At 32.6% G+C, this 23,153-nt stretch overlaps 1 protein-coding gene across 3 annotated transcripts; it reads left to right on the forward strand.

Moving 5' to 3' along the window:
* Positions 1-10,784: 10,784 nt before the first annotated feature.
* LOC127844361 (uncharacterized) lies at positions 10,785-23,153 on the forward strand. 3 transcript variants are annotated; one of them, XM_052374499.1, is made up of 4 exons: positions 10,786-11,373; positions 13,980-15,106; positions 18,195-18,566; positions 19,367-23,153. In XM_052374499.1, exons 2-4 carry the CDS (start codon positions 14,701-14,703, stop codon positions 19,378-19,380), a joined length of 792 nt encoding a protein of 263 aa, XP_052230459.1. In that variant the 5' UTR covers positions 10,786-11,373; positions 13,980-14,700; the 3' UTR covers positions 19,381-23,153. The 3 variants fall into 3 exon arrangements, with proteins under 3 accessions (XP_052230458.1, XP_052230459.1, XP_052230457.1); XM_052374498.1 differs by lacking the exon at positions 19,367-23,153 and having other exon boundaries at positions 10,785-11,373; positions 13,980-15,094; positions 18,195-19,355; XM_052374497.1 differs by lacking the exon at positions 19,367-23,153 and having other exon boundaries at positions 18,195-19,355.

Consider the following 23,153-nt stretch of genomic DNA (forward strand, 5'->3'; position numbering starts at 1 on the left):
GAATTTTTAAATAGCTACGCATTAAAATGTCAAACAACTGTTCATTGGCTTATTATTACTTGCATAAAAACTACAAATTTTAACATAAAATTAGCAATATTTATGCAAATGAATAAATACACATATAAGTCAACCTTCAGCTTCACTAGCATGACAAACAATTCTAATTATAAAATGTCATTCACAATAGACTTAACAATTGGGCTGAACACTATCATGTCTACATAGAGGCACACGCAGGATTCAGGCAAAATATGGAAACTGTTGATAACATTTTTGTGTTACACGGTGTAATTAATTATTTATTAAATGAACAAAAAAGATTGTATGCCGTATTTGTTGATTAAACCAAAGTGTTTGATTACTTGGTGAGGTATATCATATGGTGTAAACTGTTGAAGCTAGACGTTAGAGGAAAAATGCTTGATATCATAAAATCTTTGTATACAAAATCAAGAATAAAATTTGGTAATACAATACGTAATGAAGATTTGTCCTGTTTTTTTAGGAGTAAGACAAGGAGAATCATTATCATATTTCATATTTTCTATTTATTTGAACGACATAGAAGAACATTATATATTAAATGATTTTAAAGGAATAGATATTGGTATGCTAAAATTATTTTTGTTGTTATATGCAGATAACATTGTAATTATGGCAGAAACTGAGGATGAACTAATTAAAGGTTTGTCTTTGTTAGAAGAATATTGTGATATAAGGTGGAAATTATGTGTTAACACAAATAAAACAAAGGTTATGGTTTCAAAAAAGGGGGGACAACTTAGGAGGGATATTTTTTTTTTTTACAAAGACCAAGCATTAGAAATTGTTAAATCATTTGCATATTTAGGAATTGTATTCACTACAGGAGGATCTTTTGCAAATACCTTTGAAACACTTGCAGGTCAAGCCTCAAAGGCTGTTTTTAAGCTTAATTCATATTTAATAAATTATCCAACAATTTCAATGCTTACCAAATTAGAGTTGTTTGATCAGCTTGTTTTACCTCTTTTAAATTATGGGTCAGAAATATGGGGCTTTACCGAGTCAATGGCACTTGAAAGAGGTCACCTAAATTTTTGCAAAAAACTACTTAGCGTGAAAATTCAAACACAAAATAATTTTGTATATAGGGAACTTCGAAAAACATCCTTGATAACTAAAAGACCCATAAATGTAATACGGTATTGGTTGAAAATCATACAGTTAGAAAATCATAAGTATGTTAAGTGTATTTATAGCCACATGTGTGAGACTTAAATAAATAAACCAAAAAAACATTTCTTGAGAAAAATCTGTATGTAATCTATTGCAGACCTTAGGCTTTCAATATGTATGGCTGAATCAAGGTGTAGGTGATGAAAAGTGTTTTTTATCTTTGGTGAAGTCTAGATTAAATGATACATTTATCCAAATTGGATGTCACAACTTAAAGCGGGTATATACGATTTTTATATGTGCTGAATTGTAAAATATTGATACAAATATGATATAAAAACACACAATATGCAAGAAAAATGATACATTTTAGACGAATTTCATAAAATACAGCAAACACAAATTAGCGCCCCGAGCCGATTGTGACGAAGATAATTCGTAATTATTTTCCTACAATAACCGATGCATTCGTCTTTTTAGTAAGTGTTCGTGTGTCGTATGAATCGATATCGCTGCAGGAATTTCAAATGAACCGTTAAACTAAATTTAGATTCACATCGTACATGCATGATATACATGCTGGCGAATTCGGCTGTACAGCCTTTTTCGATTTCAGAATTAAATATCTGGCTTATTTAGCATTTTTCGACACATGTTCTTCTTAACTTTTATTTTAGTTTATATTGAAATATATGTATAATAAGTTTTTTACACATTTTATATTAATAAATAAATATTTGACAATATCGTATATACCCGCTTTAATAATTCCTCAAGAGCAATAAGTAACAGGCAGTTTTGTAAATTTCAATTGCAACCTTACTTAAAAATATGTTAGCATAAATAAGTTTAGATCTGATCTTTGTAGATTAAGGGTTTCATCCCATATATTAGAAATAAAATCAGGCAGATGGCACAAACCTGAGGCCATACCATTTCAAGATAGAAAATGTCAATATTGCAATGTTCTTGAGGATGAATATCTTTGTTTTACTAGAATGCTCTTTATATGATGATAGTAGGAAATTGTATATAAATAAATATTACCGGAAAATACCAAACATGATAAAATTTATTGAAATAATGCAATCGGATAATGCAAGTACCAACAGAAACTTAGCTATGTTATACATAAAGCATTTAGTCAAAGAAACCTGTATAAATAGTATTATGAATAATTGTATATAATGCATTACCCAAACTTGACTTCTCGCTCTCTACTATAGTAGATTCGTCTCTGTTGTTTTTGATGTTACCGTTATAGCATTGATTGTGAAATAGATTATAAATGTTGTTATCCAAAAAAAATGTGTCCTAGACCTTTTCATGTATTGATATATGTACTTTATTTAACAAATTATAAAATTCAATACTGATCACATGTCATGCCTTTATATATGTTTAGATCAAGTATACTCATGGACAGTGTGTCTATTGCATATATTGATATGTGAGACAGAAACAAAATGCTCTAAACAACACAATGATGGACATTTCAAACACACAAACAGGAACACGACTGAGGTCGCCGCATTTGAAAGGTAAATGAAAAGCCCAAGGGGTTTAAACCGGTTTTATGGAGGTTAAACATTGTTTGAAAATGTGTTTAAATACTTTTATTATATATCGAATGGCGATATCGGCAAATATCATGTGATAAAACATAATAATATGATATCTTCATATGCCGAATATAAATTAACAGACCAAAATTTACTGTTCAAGCAACGTGTTTTACTGACCTTTTTATTGATGTGCAAATAAAACTATTTAAATGATCAAAAATATTAAATAAAGTAAGTTAACTAGTTTACTCATAAATTGCATAAAACATAAACAATCAAACGGGCAATGTATGAAATACATATTAAATTACTTCATGTTACCATATGTGTTATATGCAACAGAATACAAATAGTATTATAAACGAACTTGATTTTGTTTTAAATAATTGTAGTGTTAAGTGAAGACAAAAACACAACACACATGAATTCAGTTTACTTAAAGCAAGCTGATAAACGCGTTACCTTGAATACCACACGGCTCCTTTAATCAAAATCAAACAAAAGACAAAAACTATCGTTATTTATATTTTAGCGGCGGTTCAATTCCTTCATACGATGTCATCATCAAGCTGTTACCAAAAACATCAAGGGATTTCAGAAATTACATAATTTTTGTAATTCCGCTTCTTATTTTTCTTGTATTTACATGGAATATTACACATGCTCATTAAGTCCTTATTGTGCTATAACCAGTAAAATTGTATCAGTACACATAAGTGGTATTGCGTACTGTTAAAGATGCTTATCTGCGTTAAGTGCCCATCTTGAGACCGTCGGCATCACAGCGAATTGTTGATTGAACCAAACGGTCCTCGGATTTAAAGTTAGAATCTCTATGACCTAATAATTGGTCGCGCGAAGAAGAAAAATTTGGATTTTAAAATTAGCTGTTATAGTGCCTACCCACTTTTAACTGTGTCAAACTATAATGATAGATAGAATTGCAACATTCGTGTTCAGTCGCAAGCGGTTCAAACGGTTTACCGCTAAATATATAAAATAATATATAATAGGAACACCTTTGCTGGTGGCTAAATTTATTCGAGAACAGCAGTTTATTATATCCATTCGCATCACTGTTTTTACAAGACGTATGCAGATGTAATTTGGAAAATGTTTATACGAATGATACTACCGTAACAGTACCGTTATAACAACATTGCATTTCATATATTTGAATCATATTCCAACTTGAAAATGAAATAATTGAATGATAGTGAATATAGCGAATAAGATCAATAAGTGGCTGTTAATAGATGTACATTCCGCCCATGTGATCTGTGGCATGTTCACTTCTAAACAATAAATGGAAAAAATTGCAATGCCTTATAAGTATACCTGTATCAAATGAGAATTACGTTAAGCAATGCATTTACCGTTCGAAGGTGGTTCATTGTTTTGCTTGATATTTACTCATGTCTAAGCTGCGTATGTTGTCCTTTGCCATACGTAATGCACCTCGAAGGAATAATGAAAAATTGCTCTCCTGATGCCACTGGGGCTTACTTTAATAGTTTATCTTCTAAATGAAAGAATAATTCAGGAACATATGTTTGTATTGCACGAGAATGTTTCTTAATCATTTGGACGAAATACCACAGTTTTGTAAGCGCATTCATTTAAATGTACATACAGGATGCTGCATTGTGAGTACTATTTCAATAATGGTTGAAATGTAATGTAAAAAAATATTTATAATAGTTACAAAAGACCAGTTTGTCTACATTTGAATTACGAGAAAGCTTACATCTGTTGTTTTATTAGTTTACTAATAATCCTTAAAACAAAAGGGCACATTGTTATCACGATCGCGTTACCAGTCAAATAAACAACATAGGTGTTTGGACACCGTACTTTAATGTTGAGTGTTTTATTTACCGCAAGCAAAATAACTCTCGTAGTTCATTAATTGTTTTATAATTTTTTAAACGAATAGTTAGACAACAATAACATTTCCATGCGATAGTCTCCATTTACGGCGAGTGACAAAACTTTTTTTTACTTTAGGCCAATTTTATTCCTACTTGTTTTGCCATGCTCCTGTAAAATATGGGACATTGTGTATTGTGTATATCTTGCTATCAGTACGCATATGTGCATGTTCCTGCTGTGCCGCAGTGAAATGACCCTGTTCAGGCTATGATTAATACAGTGCTGCAAAGAAAAAAGACTCATAGCTCAGCTATGTAGTTTAGCTAAACCAGTTTTTTTTGTCTGATTTTGGGGAAAGGGCCTGGCCTCTTTTATGGGAAAAAAATGCGCGAAACGCCGGATTTTGGAGAAAAAATGCGCGAAACGCCGGATTTTTGGGAAAATAAGTCATAAATAATCAATTCAACATATTTTACTGTTTTTAAAACAAATTCAGGACAACAGATAATTTAATTATGCAATATTTTTCTATTTTCTACACTGGATCAGGTTAACTTATATATTTAAAGGTTACAAAAAAAATTATTTTTTTTTTTGGGGGGGGGGGGAGAATATGAAATCTAGGAGAAAATTTACCTGCTAAGGGGAAAAAAATCCGAGGGGAAAGGGCCGTTTTTCGGCGGTTCACAAAGCAGGAAAAAAATGTAAACGATATTATATAATGACATGTGCGTGGTCTACTAGTATATCGCCGCTCTCTGGAATATTCTAAGCACGAATCAGGCGTTTCGTAAAGAGGGCATGTAAAAGAGCCTTTAATAATGCTGTGCTTTATAAAATATTAGGTATTGCTCGTCATTACTCGTGGTATGGAGGTTAACAAGTAATGAGCATAAAAAGAAAAAGGGTTAAGAAGTAATCCGTCTAGTAAGTACAATGTTTTGACCACTTATGATGGGATTATGCAAATATTTACCATGTGAAATGAGTATAATGTATGTTTTATTAAAAAACACTCCTGACACGTAAACATCTGCGAAGAGATTTTATTGGTTCCGAGCCAAGGCCACATTAAATCTATGTCGCCTGTTCAAACCACGCGCTGATGGTACGTACAAAATTGTATTATTTCATATAGTTTAAATTCGCTTTTCTCTTTGACATTTGTTCACGCCTATCCTTGTATAAATTACCTATTTTAATAGAAATTAACACTGATTTTCATAAACTTCTTAAACCAGTTACAAACGGCCGCTAGTGTAGATTTCAACCGAAGCGCAGTTCAACTGCCGCAATCACACACGAAATAATGCTGGTCTATTTAAATAGTATTTCTAGTATGTTTAATTTAAAATAGTTTTATTTTCTTTAATATTATCAATAATATCAATTCTCTGACACTCTTTATTTAAATTCTTATGAAAATGACACTGAATTAACCGACTTCTAAATCTATTTGGTTTCAAAACATAACCCCATGTAACCCATGCTTGCTCTTTCTGACTTACTTGCCATTTAGCGTCAGTATCGTACATGCTGACTAAAAGATGGAATCACGGTGCCTATAACACGTGACTTTTTAAGATCTGTGTTGGGAGAATAAAGCGCGACCCAGTTAACATTTGCAATGATGTCTTTTGAAATATTTCACCATTTTTAATGGGATAAAGTGGAGAGCCCGCTAATTCGTGAGAGTGTTCTTTAGGTATCATGATATTTTTAAACAAATAAGTATGTTTTCAGTAAAGTGCAACCGCGCGTTTTAAGAAGAAGTCCCCACACTGATCCGATAGTTTTCTTACCGTTTAAACGCGCGGTTGCACTTTACTGAAAAAAATACAAATTTGCCATTATTGTCATTTTGCTCTCTGATATATTGTTTTCTTTTACATATTAAATATGTGACAACAAGTTGTCAAAATGTTATTTCGACCATATGTAAACAAGTCCCTGCAGGGCTTCTCTTTATTTATCAAAATGAGCATCGATGTAAAAAAATATTGTATTGTTGGCTATTTTATGGTGTTTTATAAAGAAAATGCCAAATACATATTTCGTAAGCAAAATGTGCCAACTTGTAGTAATTGGCTAATTTGATGAGTGGCAGAGAAAGTCGTGCCCCCGTAAAGACTGTCTATTGTTCCAGATAGGTAGTCGGAATTAGAATTTATATGAAAAGTACACGGTAATATTTATTATGTATATGAAGAACAATTTATTGTCATAATGTTCTGTTAATGCATGCTGTATGTTATGATGCCTTTATGCGTTTTATCCATTTATACCTTTAAAAAATAATTTTGCACTGATACAATTTCAGGTTTTTTAAATAAAAGTAATACTGCCTCAAATGGTCAAAAATAAGGCATTAAGATCACATTTCTATACACATGCATACCCTTATAAAAAATAAAATTATTCATTTGTTTGTTTGTTTTTCATTTTTATGTTGTTTCCTCATGACTTGCTATTGTTAAAAATAGTTTGCAGAAAATAAAAAGTTATTTTTGGTGAAAAAACAAAAAAACTTATATTGTAGAGAAAAACTTCATAATAATACAATTATTGAATCATGTTAGTGAAAATCTATTAATTTCCTTTATATATTTCGGTTTATTTGATAAACAAAACTCTTTGATATATATGAATATTGATCATGACTTAAAGTAATAGTTCCATATTTTATTTGTGGAATTAATATAAAGATCTGGAAATATCATTCAAACAGAGCAGAATCTAAATAGTGTACCACTTGTACATCGTCAGTCTTAACCATATATGAAGAGACATATCATCGTGTGTCTCAGACATTTCCGATTACGGGCCGACGGCAACCAATCAAGTATCTTGCCGATATTGGGCCGAGCAAATACCGACGGGTAAAACGATAACGGCTAGATGTCGTTACTAGCCGATTTATGTGTTATGGCCGAGTTTTGCCTTATCGTTGCATGAAGGTCAGAATACACTAAATAGTTTCCCTATATAATTCAATGTGAAAGCGACAGATTTAGGCCAAAATAAATGCAACATTTTGCACATAGAGACCCCCATAACTATACCTTTTCTGAAAGGCCATTCTAAGCGGAATCGATTTATGCAATAAAAAAAGATATGTCATGTACAATGCAAGAAAGAACTTGACACAAATCAAAATCGACTGTTTTTGCAACTTTTATTTCCGGCCATTTCTTAGTGGAATGTAACCTTTTTCAGTGCGATGGTTTACTATAGTCTTCAAGTTTATCATATTTCAGGGATTCAGTAGTGAACACCTATGAATGCCCTACCATTATCTCCGAAATATAACTCCCGAATAATAGATAAAAGTGTAAAACATGCCTTCCTGTCAACTATGGTATTTTTTTAGAGAGTACAGCCCTTCATAATACGGTTATTTAGTGTACTGTAACCAATAAGACAACGTTTACGGTTAACATCGCGAAAAATAAGTATTTCTCGATACGTATGAACCTATTTTCTATTTGCATGCCAAATTTCACACCGATCTTTCACGTAGAAATGCTTTAAAATGCATTTTATTATAACGCTTGGTAAGCCATCTGGCTTTCGCGGTAGGAGCTTTGATTAATAAAGGGCATTTAGGAGTAAAAAAGATAACCATTAACAATAAAAATCGGTCATTATACTGGAATATTGTTACAAGCTATGTAGAAAAAGAAGTAAACAACTATCAAAACATGTTTAGGAGTTATTTCAGCACAAATTGTTGAGATCTGAGATGCTCAAGACGAGATTGGGTACGTTTTTTATTCTTATTTTCCTCTAAAAACGCATTTTTTCTTAAAAACCCGCAATGCTCCTTAAATTCATGAAACAAACGCGGTTATTCCGTGAAACTTGCCCAGACGCGTAAAATCCCGCCCCAAAAATGGTGAATTTCGGTAAATACAGCTCCTTTGTGACTGGGCCTGGTTTGCCTTTAGGTCAGAATACACTAAATAGTTTCCCTATATAATTCAATGTGAAAGCGACAGATTAAGGCCAAAATAAATGCAACATTTTGCACATAGAGACCCCCATAACCATACCTTTTCTGAAAGGCCATTCTAAGCGGAATCGATTTATGCAAACAAAAAGATATATCATGTACAATGCAAGAAAGAACTTGACACAAATCAAAATCGACTGTTTTTGCAACTTTTTTTTTCGGCCGTTTCTTAGTGGAATGTAACCATTTTCAGTGCGATGGTTAACTATAGTCTTCAAGTTTATCATATATCAGGGATTCAGTAGTGAACACCTATTCATGCCCTACCATTATCTCCGAAAGATAACACCCGAATAATAGATAAAAGTGTAAAACATGCCTTCCTGTCAACTAAGGTATTTTTTTAGAGAGTACAGCCCTTCATGAAACGGTTATTTAGTGTACTGTAACCTGAAGTTAATCATCTGCTGTTTGTGTGTTATGCATTTATCCGAAAATCAAACTTGTTTAACAACCTTATCACGTTCATAAAACCTTGCGATGAATGCAAGAAGTCAATCGACTGTATCATTTCAGGAACAATTTCTGATTAGAAGAATGACAAGGAATACGACGATAAAAATGATGATAATGCTGGTACAGATGCTGCTGCTGCTGATGATGATCATCATCATCATGAATTTGTTATTTACAATTATGGTTAACTAAGGTAGACAACTAGCGGATGAAACAATTTGCCTTTGTATGTTACCTCCTTTGATCACCGTTATAAGTATGCAATTGCGTGCTTACATTGTTTACCTTAAAACGTTCGAAGTTGATGCGGACTTTTCCGAGCCAGTGGCTACATTATGTGTGGAACCGGAGTCTGATCCAGCACTCCAACAAATTAAAGTTACTAGACGCACGAAACTTGGTACGAATTTTTAATTATTTTTAACATTAATTATTTCAAACAAGAAAAATAACCTAACCGTGTCAAAAAAGATTTTCATTTTTTACCAATGAATTTAGTTGAATTTGATTTATTTTGAAAGCAATGTTAACATATAAGATACTTACGCAAACAACACACTTTCATCCAAACTCAAGTTATTGAGAATGAACCATTTTTATATTTTCAGTAACAATTACCTTGAACATCGATGCAAGGGGCAAGAGGAGGGGGTCAGTTTTCCCATACATGGCTAAAGTCAAACCTTGTGAAAACTCTTAAAATTAAATACTTTTCCCAATGACCACAAAACTTGTTCAGTACATTCATTCTAGTGGTATCTTGACCGAGTTCAATATCACATATGGTCAATTCATATATTCCTCTCCCCTTCAAATCACCTTGAATGCACCTGTCCATTGGCTGGATGGTTTGTCAGTCCAAAGATATTTTTGTTACCACATGATATATATTAATTTCAAATACCAAATATCAAAGAGGTGACCCTACAAAAATGTAAGGTAACACTTAAGTTCAACCACAAAAATAACACAGGTTAAGGATTGCTCCTTGTGCTGGTCTAAAGCAGGACTCAGTGTCTAAAAGTCTTACTTGAATCAACTTTTTTAGATCTATAAACTATACATACATTTTGTATGTTATTTGACATTTTGAAAGCGGAGAAAGCAATGTTTACTTGATAGTTAAGAGAATATTTGATTTTCTTTTGGATAGTATCTGTACAGGTGACTGCAACGTTGAAGGACAGACCAGTGACACACAAGGTTGGTTTAATATGATTTTCATGATAGCATGAAATAGAAAGTTTTTTTTTCCAAATCATCTGTTAATCTTATGTGTCAACGTAAATGAAAAGATATAAATAACAATTTTCTTTTTTGTGTCTTACTATTTGTGTCAATCAAAATTATAATAAATGTGTACTTCCTCACAGTGAATAGCATTCCACTGTTGTCAGGCGCTGCGACATTAAAATGATCATAAAACCGCCAACTCTATCTTGTACTTATAACTTCCTATTTCAATCAGTCTGGGTAAAGTGTGTTCTTTAAAAGCAGTGTGTCGATTTGGGTTATGATGGATTTAACTAAATACTGTTAACTTACTTTATCCAATACTAGTCCATTAATAATTCATATTTCAAGATTTGCAAATCAAAATGTTTAAACAAAACTTTTGATGAATAATTGAAAGTGGCTTCCTTTTAATCAAAGTCTATCTTGTTGAAAAAAAACATCGAAATTGTAAACAAACAACATTCGTTATAATTTTCTTTAAACATCTGTACACTGTGATATCGACCAAACATTACCTGATATAGCAGGCCACACAAATGGAAAATCTTATCTGAAGGTATTTTAATATATGAGGTCATTTGTAGATTGTGTGTGTATCATTTAGATTAACTTCTGTCGTCGCTAGGTGGATACAAGACAATACAATGACAATACATTTCTGAAATAGCATAAATGGATCAAAGATTAACAGTGTAGTTCAATACAAGTGCTTAACATTTTTATTAAAAGTTAGTTAAAAATGGCGACACATTCTCAGTTTTCTATTGGAACTGGTTCTGATAGGGTTAGCTTTTTCTGTAGTACATCATGCAAGGACAAGGAAATTGTTGAATATGCAGTGTGTTACCGTGAAAAATGTAAACAATGTTTTTGCAGAAAGTGCTGTGGGCTACATGATCAATTGTTTAGCAAACGTGTTTATTACGAACGGGATAATATGAAGAACTGGCCAGTTTCAAAGGAATTGGCGGCTGTTTTGCGAATGTGCAAAATACACACTACGAAACAACTAGAGAGATTCTGTAATAGCCACTATGAGCTGTGCTGCTCAAAATATGCTTCCTTTCACAGGTATTTATAAACTTTGAAACAATACAATTTCAGGTCTTTTTTATTTGCCAGACTAGTGAAACTTATGGTTAAATCAGACATTAATAGTGAAACGACAAACAATCTACGCTCAGTGCGAATCTGCGAGATATTGTTTTCTCAAAAATTATGTAAATTATGCCTTTAATTTGAATTGACAATAAACAGTAGGCTAATAGGTTTTAAAATATTCTTGTCGGGCTTCAAACATTGGTAGGCAGTTATTTTGTGTAATGGCACTTGGATGGGTGGTTCTTTACACTTTTATATTAGGTTTTATACCCCGATCTTTATGTGTCTAAAACAGGTCACTATGTCGAATAAAATAAAATAATTAAACACACTCTTGTGATCACAATATATGGCTAATTGGAAACTTCAGCAAACATTGAAACTGGGTCACATGAGGTCAAAATCAATGTCACTAGGTCAAAAAAATAAAAAAGCTTAGTAACACTATTGAAACCATCATTATTACATAATCTTCATTGAGCATGTTGAGAGCATTTGTCCAAGTGATATATCAGCCAAGTTTCAAACAAGGTCACATGGGGGTCCAAAAAAGGGTTACTGTGTCAAATTTCAGAAAAAAAAGTTGCGAACGCTCTCGATACCACATGGGCAGCCCAATTTGCAGAAAACTTGGTCAGATAATATGTTCGAATGATATATAAAAAATATAAAAGAATAAAGCTTCTGAACACTCAGTCAAATGTATTACCCAATAGTCATAAAGCTTAGAAACATTTGTCCCAATGATATGTTGGCTTATTTTTAAACGGTATGAAACAGGGTCGTAATCTACTGACAACTTCATCTTACAGAAATTTCGTTTGAACACAGTAGAGAACACATAATTTTTTCACGAAAGTTTATCGGAATATGTGTTTACCTGATATCTCGAGTCTGAAACTGCGTTATGAAGGTTAAAAAACTAGGTCAAAATTTTTTATTAAAGAAAAAGATCTAAATTGAGTCACATAGGGTCAAAAACTAAGTCATTAGGTAAAAATAAAGTAAAAACATTGTGAATATTCTAGAGACAACCTTTGTTGCTCAGATTTATGAAACTTATAAAACTAATGAAGCTTACACTCGATCACAGGGACTAAAAACCTAGGTCATTAAGTCAAATGTGAAAACAAGCGCTTATTAACACTTTACCCGAGTTCGGAACTGGGTCACGTGCTGTTGAAACCAAGGTCATTTGGTAAATTCAAAGACGAGTGAACAATCTAGAAAGTACATTTCTAGTAAAAGTGTCATGAAACTGTGTCAAAACGTAAGTCCCAATAACATCTCAGCAAAGTTAGTCACTGTAGTCAAAAACAGAAGATGCATTGCAATGATAAATCAGCCGAGGTTAAACATGGTCACAAATAATAGAAAATAGGTGTCAAAATAAATAGAAATATTGTAAACACTATAGATTACGACATTTATAGCCAAATCTTTATGCATATTTACAATGGGTCAAATGGGTTCAAATCTAGGTCACAATGTCAAATAAAAAAGCTTATGAATAATATAAAGCCACAAGTATGCCTATTTATTATTTATCTCATTTATTTTTATTTGTCTATATATTTATTTAAAAAATCTTGTTAACACTCCTTAAGGCGTCATAGCCCAATCATCATGAAATTAGTGAAAACATTTGTTCCAGAGATATCTCGACCAAGTTCGAAACTGGTTATTGTGGTATAGAAAACTAGGTCAAAATGCTTGTGAATACTTTAGAAGCCGCGTTAATAGGTCGAATTCATTAAACTTCGTCAAAACATTTTACCAATTATATTTAGGCAAAATTCGAAACTGGTTCACATGGGGTCAAAGACTAAGTCATTAATAAAATAACGAAATAACTTTATAACATTCTTGATGACACATTCCTGGCCTAATTTTTAATACAACCTGTTCAGACATTATCGAAATGACACTAGGATGAGGTCGAAACAGGGTCATGTCGGTTAAAAAACTTGGACAACATATCAAATTAAGCAAACAGTTTAAGAACACTCTAGATGCAACATTTATTTTCCCATCGTCATAAAAGTTGGTTACAGCAAGTCGAATCTACGTCTCTGTTCAGTTGAAACTTGGGTCATATAGGATTAATAACTAGGTCACTAGGTTAAAATCAAAGAAACTGTTTTTGATCACTTTTAAAGTTAGCTTTGTTTGCACCATCATCAAGAAACTTGCGCAAACCGTTTGTAATTATTATATTTCCACTAAAAAAGCTATGGTTCCTGTATATTTAAAAACATGAGGCATGATAGTTTTCCTTAATGTGGTTACAGTAAAACCATGTTAACACTCAAGGAATCACAATTTTACCATTCATCTTGAAACGTGTTAAGAGCATTACAACATGTTTTGATATCCGGACTGATTTTGAAAATAATTGTGCGTTTTTTTTTTCAACCATGGCTGCCAGATTTCTTAGAAGTTTTCCTTTTAAGTCTGTTCTGAAACCTTATGAACCCTACCTGCCCAGAAAGGTTTAGTTATTTTGGGTCTAAGGTAAGCCCCTTATGGGTTTTACCCTCTGGTTTAATAGTAATACAGTCCATACTTTCTTTCAGAAGATGCAGAACAGTGACCTTTAACTCAGCTAAGAAACATGCAGCAGACATAAATAAACTGTTTGCGAAGCTTCGGATCAATATGATTAAACTAAAAAAGCTTCAAAGTTACTGTGAGTCCGGAATCAAGGATCTAGACGTACAAGGAACAGAAATCATGGTACGGAAAATGAACAAAAAAATTAATTCCACTATGGAGAAAACTTTGTGGAGCACTTTGTAGAAAACAGCTAAAGATGAGAAAAACATGGTTTAAAAAATACATGAGTCGATGCATTCCACTTTGTGTGGTATAAAAACAAACACTTTGGATGAAACGAAAAGGTCGCTGTCTTGTCTTCAAGATTCTTTGAAGACTAGTGTTAAAACATGCATCCTTTATCAGAATGAATTAAAAACACTCAATGAACTCCTTCTATACAGCATTGACAAAAACAAAAAGAAACTCTGCTTTATAGCCGGTCGGAAATGTATGGACAAAATACAGCAAATCGAATCATACATGGATAAGAACTGAGTTAAACTAGAATGCTCGTTATTAAACCAGACTATAAAAGACACTGAGCAATACTTATTCAAATTGTTATGTCTGGGGAGGCTGGTTACGAGTATTAAGCCAAAGAATGCCATTGAACAGTACCTGACCAGATTGTCAGGTCTTGTGAGCATTGCATTCAGTAACCAGGTGCTCAATGTGAGTGAGAACTCGGAGCAAAAGAATATGCCAAGTGATCCGGAGAGGTGCATGATCTCAGCCATATGTGTTCTCCCTGATGGACATATCTTAATTCTAGACACCAATAATAATAAAGTCAAGCTTTTAGACCAGCAGTACCAGGTGGTAAGTCACTGTGGTGTATCTGATGGTCCAATAGAAATGTGTCACATCACACCAGGTGAGGTGGCATTGACCGTGGATTATAGAGAAACACATGAGGTCCAGTTTATAACAGTCATCACTGATCAGATTATTACGGGAAGGACGATTCAGTTACAGCATGCATGTATAGGTATTGCCCACCATCAGGGAGACCTGTTCATTACTTCTAAAACAGCATTGTACAAGTACTCATTGAGTGGTAATCATATAAGTAAACTATACGAGGATGAATCAGGTAATTTGACAGGTAAGAATCGCGAAGGATTGATAGTATAATACCAATAAAATAATGAATAATAAAGTTTTTGTAAGATTACATTTCTCTTAATGCACATGTGTCAAGTTAGTGTTACAATTTACAAGAAAGAATTTCAGTATTATTGATTTGTAAATATGAGTGGCGTCATCATGTACATCGACAATAATAACCTGAAATTGTATAAATAGTAACTTCTAAGAGAGACACTTTTACTGACATTTTCGTTGTTGTCAAATTACTATACAGGTAAAATATGTTAAACAAACTATTTTTTTTAAATGGTGTGAAGGAAATAATGTTTGTTAAAATGCAATTATAACTATTATTTCTATTGATTTGTAAATATCAGTACCGTAGTCAATATATGACATATATTATCTAGTAACCGAGTTTCTCTGATAGGCACCATAACTGACCTCTTTTTGTGGTTGTTAAATTGCAATACCAACCCTTGAAACCCGAAACCTTGTGAGCAGTGTAAAACCATTGGAGCAGTGTTCGATATTTTACCATGAACTTACATAGCGTAAGTAAATTGGAAAAAATATAATTTTCCAAGTTCAATGTGAAACAACTGTGTATTAACATTGATAGCAAAGTTATTTGCCTACATGTAGGAAAAATCCTGACAAATATGAAAAATGAGCGAAACGTGGCTACCTTAAGTAGAAGATCGGGCAAAATGGGCCATGTTCAGGCATATAGGTGAGAAAAACTGCTTTAATTTGCAAGCCACTACAATAATTAAATGATTCATACAAAATTACACATGTCTGTCATAACCTCTCAGCAGGGTTTCTCCAGAAAACTATTTCTTGTGGAGAAATTTGCGTTAATGACCATGTTGGAAAAACGTGGATACCATCTAGAGAAGACCAGGAAATCTTATATGAGCAGTGACTTTATAATTCTTTTTGGTGACAAAAAGACCTAATTTCCAGCCTTTTTGTTACAATTTCTTTGCTTTGTAGAGGTTTATAGTAAGTGTATTTTGGAAACTATGGAACATATGCATACAAATGTACTTTTAAATGCCTTATGTATTATCAATAGTGCGTTTTCAACATTCTCGAGTATTATTTCTTTTTACCAACACTATTTTGAAAAATTTAAAGAAATACTTGATTGCTTTGTCACATAAATAATTGGTAAGGTACATAGAATGATGTCTTAATAAGTGTATATGGGGGTTGTATGTATAATATTTAATTAGTCACAGGATTAAAGCAGATGGTAGTGATAATCGCAAACCTTACTTCATTGATTCACTTTTGAAGAGCCTCAAAAAATCGGTCATTACTTTATTACCGAAAAATTAGAACTTTTTTCAACATGCTGACAACAACCAACTCCATAAATAGGAGTTGGGTGGTGTAGTTAGGTGACTGTTGTTTTCAGATGGTTTGAGTAACATGTGTTTAATTGACTAGTTTCTTAGACATTTTTATATATACTTGGATATCTCAATTGACAAAAGGCATGACTTTGGGATACAGATGCCAATAAGTTAAACAGTTGATAGAATCTGTGAGCAAATTGTATAGAAAAATGGGATACACTAAAGTCAACAATTTATAGATACCCGTTTAAAATTCATTTTTTGACATGTTGAAATGTTGAGAGGTAGCAAGCCTTGTATTACATGGACTCGTGTATAGCATATATCTGATAAGATAAGGGTAGGTAAACCAAACTAAGAGGTAGCCATTAGTTTGAAGGTTGTATGTTCATTTGTTCAAACGTTATTTCATGAAAATAAATCGGGACATACGGTCGAAACATCTGGACGGACGTGACGTACTGAGGCAGGGACGGACGGGACAAACTGGTTCCTATATAGCCCCCCAAACATAGTTTGTGGGGAAGGGGTATAAAATGTGTGGGGGGGGGGGGGGGCAACACAAGCATTGTGATACAATGCAATTTAATCACAAACTGGCAAACGCGTTAGTAATTAGGATAAAACTATTAGCTTTACTATCTAAAGTGGACATAGTATAACCACATTATATATCAGACAAGTGAATCAAGTTTCTGAAATGATTTTGCATGAAATGCAAAGAATAAAGAATTGTGTTATAAAGCATTAAAGTACATTTGTATGCATATGAGCCTACATACACTTACTATAGGCCTCTACAAAGCAAAGAAATTGCAACAAAATGGCTGGAAATTAGGGGTTTTGTCACCAAAGAGAATTATAAAGTCACTGCTCATATAAGGTTTTTTTAAGAAAATTTGTCAGTATTTTTTGGACATGTAGGCCAATGCCTTTGTTATCAATGTTAATACACAGTTGTTTCAAATTAGACTTAGACAATTTTATTTTTTCCAATTGACTTACCCTATGTAAGTTTATGGTAAAATACCGAACACTGCTCCAATGGTTTTACACTGCTCACAAGGTTTCGGGTTTCCTGGGGTGAATACAGGTACAATCTGTTGCACAAGTAAAATTATTTTAAAACATTCTGTGAATAATATAATCGTAAAAACGAAAATTGCCATTGAATTTTTTAGAATTTTTAATATAAAGGACATGTATGCAATTATTAATATTTATTGTTTAACAAAATACATTTGTAAAGGGTAGACAAGACGAATTAGATTACAAATTTAGATTAAATATTGGATATGTTGAAACATTATTGTTCTGTTATTAAGTTATCAAAAAAAGTCATCATATTTTGCACATATATGTATGACATATGTCAGCTGATTTCAATTTCACTTACATGTAAATTAATTTGAATGATGTGTACATATATACAAATTTTAATATTGTTTCATGAAGTTAAATCATCTGACACATTCAAGTGTGCATATTATTGCACTGTTTAATAGTTTACATTTCTAGCTCACCAGTAGCATATCAACATGTCAATCTTTCGGACATTAAAATAATTCAGAGCATAATTCACAAACTATTAATTGGTGTTGGATTTTATGAAGATATCTAATATTAGTCATTGCATATTCATAACAAAACGTATTAAATGCAAAATCACTGAAGTATAATTCTTAAGATTATTTAACTAATATAAATTCTTTATATTGATGCTATTCTGGTTTGCAGTATGGAAATGTGCTGTAAGTCCCAGAGGCGACAAGTTGTACATCATAAACAGAAATGAGAACATGCTCTTAACCCTGAACAGGAATGCGATAGTCCTGGCTCCCTTCAGAGACCCTGAACTAAAGAGAATAGGTAGTGTTCATGTGCCCCATACAGGTCAGGTGCTGGTAGGCTATGGAGGCTGGGGAATGCGCTTTATACAGGTGCACAGCGAGGGAATCAGGAAGCTGACCACTATTATAACACACATGCGTCCCCTGTGGGGCATAGGTTTAGCAGAACCAGTCTGCTGCAACAGCACCATTTCATGCATCAGTGTAGGACAGTATCCTGGTATTCAAAGTGAAATAGCTGACTTGTACATGAATAGTGGTAAGTATATAAATATGCGATTTAAATTAGATTGATAATATATTGTTGGGCCATCTGACATAAGCAGTCATAGCGAAAGTCATTTGTCACCTTTTAAGCGATCATGAGGTACTCAATTCGAGGTAACGTACACAGATTATTAAAATCTTTCTGCGTTGCTTGTCTAGCAGCTCTAATATTATAGTGTATAGTGTACTTCTAGGTTTTGGGTGAAGACTTTACTTGCGGTAACCGCATTGATACAATAAATGTAGTCAAATTTGAGAAAACCAATAACAGGGTGTTGATATGTGATTTTATAGTGACAATAACGATACAACCTTAAGAAAAATCAGAGTAAACTACACATTTTAATAATAAGTATTCATAAAAATGATTCTTATTAGAACTTTACAACTTTTTCCGATAACATTGTATCATAGTGCAATATAAAACTGTTATACAAAAGTAACACTGATTTTTTGCAGCTAGCGTTTATTAACGTCGTATCAACAATAAAATCCATCGTGACATTAAAAATTAATTTAATAATGCGCTTTTTAAAATACTTAAATAGAATAATATAGTATGTCTGTCTAACAATATTTATCAAAGAGATGTGCGCCGAGTTTTTGAATGAAAATTATTCGTATGTGTTGTTTGTGGGCTAATTAGGTTTGCTAAGCTAAAAATATTTTTCTTACAGTTTATTTAGTCTGTGCACATGCAATTTAATATAATATAATACATGTTTATTACTTCGGCCATTAAAACAGTATGATTGTTCTTTTCAATAATTGTTTTTTTTTTCATGAAAAAAGATGAGCAACCATAGAAGGGTGCACTCTCTTACACTGCGGTTCATGTGGAGGCACGAACGAAAACTCTGCTTGGATAATGATAATTCGTAAAATAAACATTGAAGTGTTTTTAATGTAATAATATTTCAATAGATATTCAAGTAGTGCATGGATTAATTTAACCCGCTTTACAATTTCTTGCTTATTGTGTGGTTAGTCCATGCACAATAACGGTTTACCTTTTATACAGATCGGTTTTTATTTGTGATTGGTGAAGAATGTTGCACGAGCATATTGTGAATGTATAACGCACATGATTTTTCACGAGCATAGAGTATATCTGTGTATGTATACTGTTCAAAAAAGGAGCATACTCCTTTGTTTTACTCTCTTCGGTTTGGCCATGGCAAGTCTAGCCATTCCTGGTATTCGTCCTGTTTCACAGTATGTACATGTCCCATTTGATCCCGGTATTTGATTACGCTATTGCTGGTCCAGGCATCTTTCACCTCGTCCATCATTTTCTTCTTAACGCACATTAACACTTGCAGATTTATTTTCGTCAGGTCTTCGTTCACGTAAACATTCGAATTTTTCAGCAGTTTTCTGTTTCATATTATTTGGTCTTTTGTGAATCTGGAGACAAACTTAACAATGATGTCGCGATTCTTGTTTTCTGTATTTGGTATTCTATGAACGATATCAAAGTCATTCATTGAGATCTCTGCTATTTTCTTATCTTTGAAAAAAATTATAACTTTTGTTGCTGTTTCTGTTGCTGGTTCATTTGGGTCTGGATCCGGTATTCCTTTGATCTTTATATTGTTCCGTCTGCTATATTGCTCGGCATCCTTTTCACCCTGTTTTCTCATTTCCTTTTCTCTTTGTACTTTGCGAACAATTAGGTCGAAAATAAATACAAATGAAAATATCTCAGGTATAAGAGTAAAAAAACAGAAATTAAACAAACGCTCTTCGCAGACGACGCATGATTCCTTCTGGATGGATCCAGATTATCATTTGAGACCCTTATTACAACCCTTGACAATTTAAAAAAAAAATCAGGCCTAAGATTAAATAAAAATAAATGCATTGTTCTGTGCGTAGGACGTATAAAATTTTCAAACATTATTTTCTGTAAAAAACACAATTTCTCCTGGACATCGGAAAGTGCAAAAACACTAGGTATAACATTTTTGAATAACACGGACGAAATGACCGAGTATAACATCAAACCAAAGATTAAAGAGTTTAAAAAATGTCTCGCAAAATAGCAAAAATGGACACTAAGTTTAATGGGGAAAATTACAGTTTTAAAAACATTCGCCTTTACATCCATTAACAGTTTTAAATAATCCAGACAATGAAATTATAAAAGATATAAAGAACTCAATGTTTTTATTTTTGTGGGATTATAAACCAGATAAAATCAAGAGAAACAAAATTTTTCAAAACTACAAAAATGGAGGACTTAAAATGATTGATCTCGAAAATTTTATAGACGCGCTAAAATCAAGCTGGGTGAAAAGAATGTTATATCAATCAACTACAAAATGGACAAACATGTACAGTGACATGCTTGAAAATAATGGCAATCTCTTTATCTTTAAATGCAATCTAAAACCATCAAACGTAGACTTTTTGGAATTGAAATCAAAATTTATATCTGAATGCTTAAAAGGATGGTGCCGCGCTAACTATAAAGAAAAACAGACAATCATAGGGAAAGAAATACTATAGAACAATTCAAACATATAACTATTTAATAAAACATTTTTTTACAAAACAGGGTTTGATCGAGGTATTACACAAATAGAACATATCTGTAACTACAGGAAGAAACATTGTCATACCTTCACAGAACTTCAAGAATTATATGATTTGCCCCGTTCTGATTTTTTAAAATACCACACTTTAGTTGGTTGTATACCAAAATGCTGGAAAGAAAAAAAAATGAACAATGAAAAAATGTCATACGTGTCACCTAGTTACCTAATTAATAGAATCAACCCAACAACAAAAAATATGCAAATTTATAAACGAAATGTTAATAGAGAATACTCATATATAAAACATCAAACAAGAACACAAATGGGAAATGCTTTTTAATAAACAGTTGCATTGGGAATTAATATTTACTCATTATATTCAAATCACAATCGATTCCTTCTTAAGAACGTTCCAGTATAAATATCTGATGAACATTGTTCCCAACAACGAAAATCTGTTTAAATATGGCATTGTAGAATCTTGTCTCTGTGATTTATGTTTAATGTCTGTTGAAACAAATATGCATTAGTTTTGGAATTGTCCTAATGTTCATATTTTTGGAACAATATTGAGACATACATTTTGTATATAGAAACTCAACTTAGCATTTCTACTGATTTCCAATTGTCTTATGAAAGTTTTTCACTTTGTAATATTTTTATCAACAATAGGAACTGCTCAAACTGTGTCAATTTTATTGTATTACTGGGAAAATGTTTTATATTTAAGGAAAATATGTCCACCAATTTTAAACGATTTTTGGAATATTTTAAATACAAAATAAAAATCAAAAAGATAATCGCAAGCTGGAAGGGTAAAACTGAAAAGCATACTCAAAATAGAGTAATTTTGTAATTTAATTTGTTTTCTTAAATTTAAGGGATAAAAAGAAGATAAATATGTTAATATTTCTACGTCATATGCTTTGCTACTTGTACACGTTTGTGTCCTTTATTAATCAAAATATACCACCTTTTTCATTTTCATTTTCATTATCATTTTCATGTATTCCATATGTATATATATATATATATATATACTGTATGTACTTTTTCTGTGTAAAATGATTGAATGTGCATATATTATGTAATGAATAAAGTACTAAAAACGGGGGAAAAAAAGATTGACAGCTTCGTCGACTGTGCAAACTGCTTACAAATCTGCAAATATTTGTTTCATTATTTCAGTTTCATATTTAATGTTTAGAACTGTCTATTGAGAGTTCAAGAAACACTTGCCGCACAACTTGTGTAAAGCAAGTCACACCCGAGACGAGAGGGAATGTCAAGAAAAACTGAACAGACCTACTGGACAGCTGTCGAGTCCATGTACTAGGAAAGGAAATGACAAGCCTGTGAAGCTAGTATGCAAACGTGAAACAATTATTGGCAGGATATTGTTTGCACATTGCAAAACAAATCTGAATCATTCTACCAGTTATTGTGAAGTTCTTGCACGGAGAATTTAATGGACATGTCAAAAAATGAATGTGCATTAAATCAAGAAGAATTGATGAGTTCTCTCGATGGCATATCAACATCCTGCACATCTCATCTCCGCTAAAAATCTCCATTCGATTCCAACTATAGCTTTTTATATCGCAAGTTTGAAATGACCACAACCAATTCAATTTGTAAAGAGTGTGTCTTAAATGATATGGTGTACAATAGCATCACAGCAAAAAAAACTGGAGGCTCAACAAGAATCTTCATCAGACTTGCATCATAAAACAATATAAGCAATGCTCGGAAAAGTTGTTCTGTGTAGGAGAAACCCTACCAATAAGGCGGGATATATATAATCGCAAGGAAAATATCCCCAACACTACAGCAGAGACATAACCTTACTGCCAATTGTAGATATGTTCCTGTGCCGGCGAAGCAGCGTCTAGAGGCTACAGCGAAACATGACATTGCTCGCTTGGAAGCCATTTCTCATTGCTCTGACACAATAACAAGCTACACATAATCATGGATACTTTTAGCAATATTAACATGCGGGAATTATAAACAAAATCTTAATAAAAAAATATTCTACA

The sequence above is a fragment of the Dreissena polymorpha genome, chromosome 9 (genome assembly GCF_020536995.1).
Source record: "Dreissena polymorpha isolate Duluth1 chromosome 9, UMN_Dpol_1.0, whole genome shotgun sequence".
Taxonomy (NCBI): Eukaryota; Metazoa; Mollusca; class Bivalvia; order Myida; family Dreissenidae; genus Dreissena; species Dreissena polymorpha.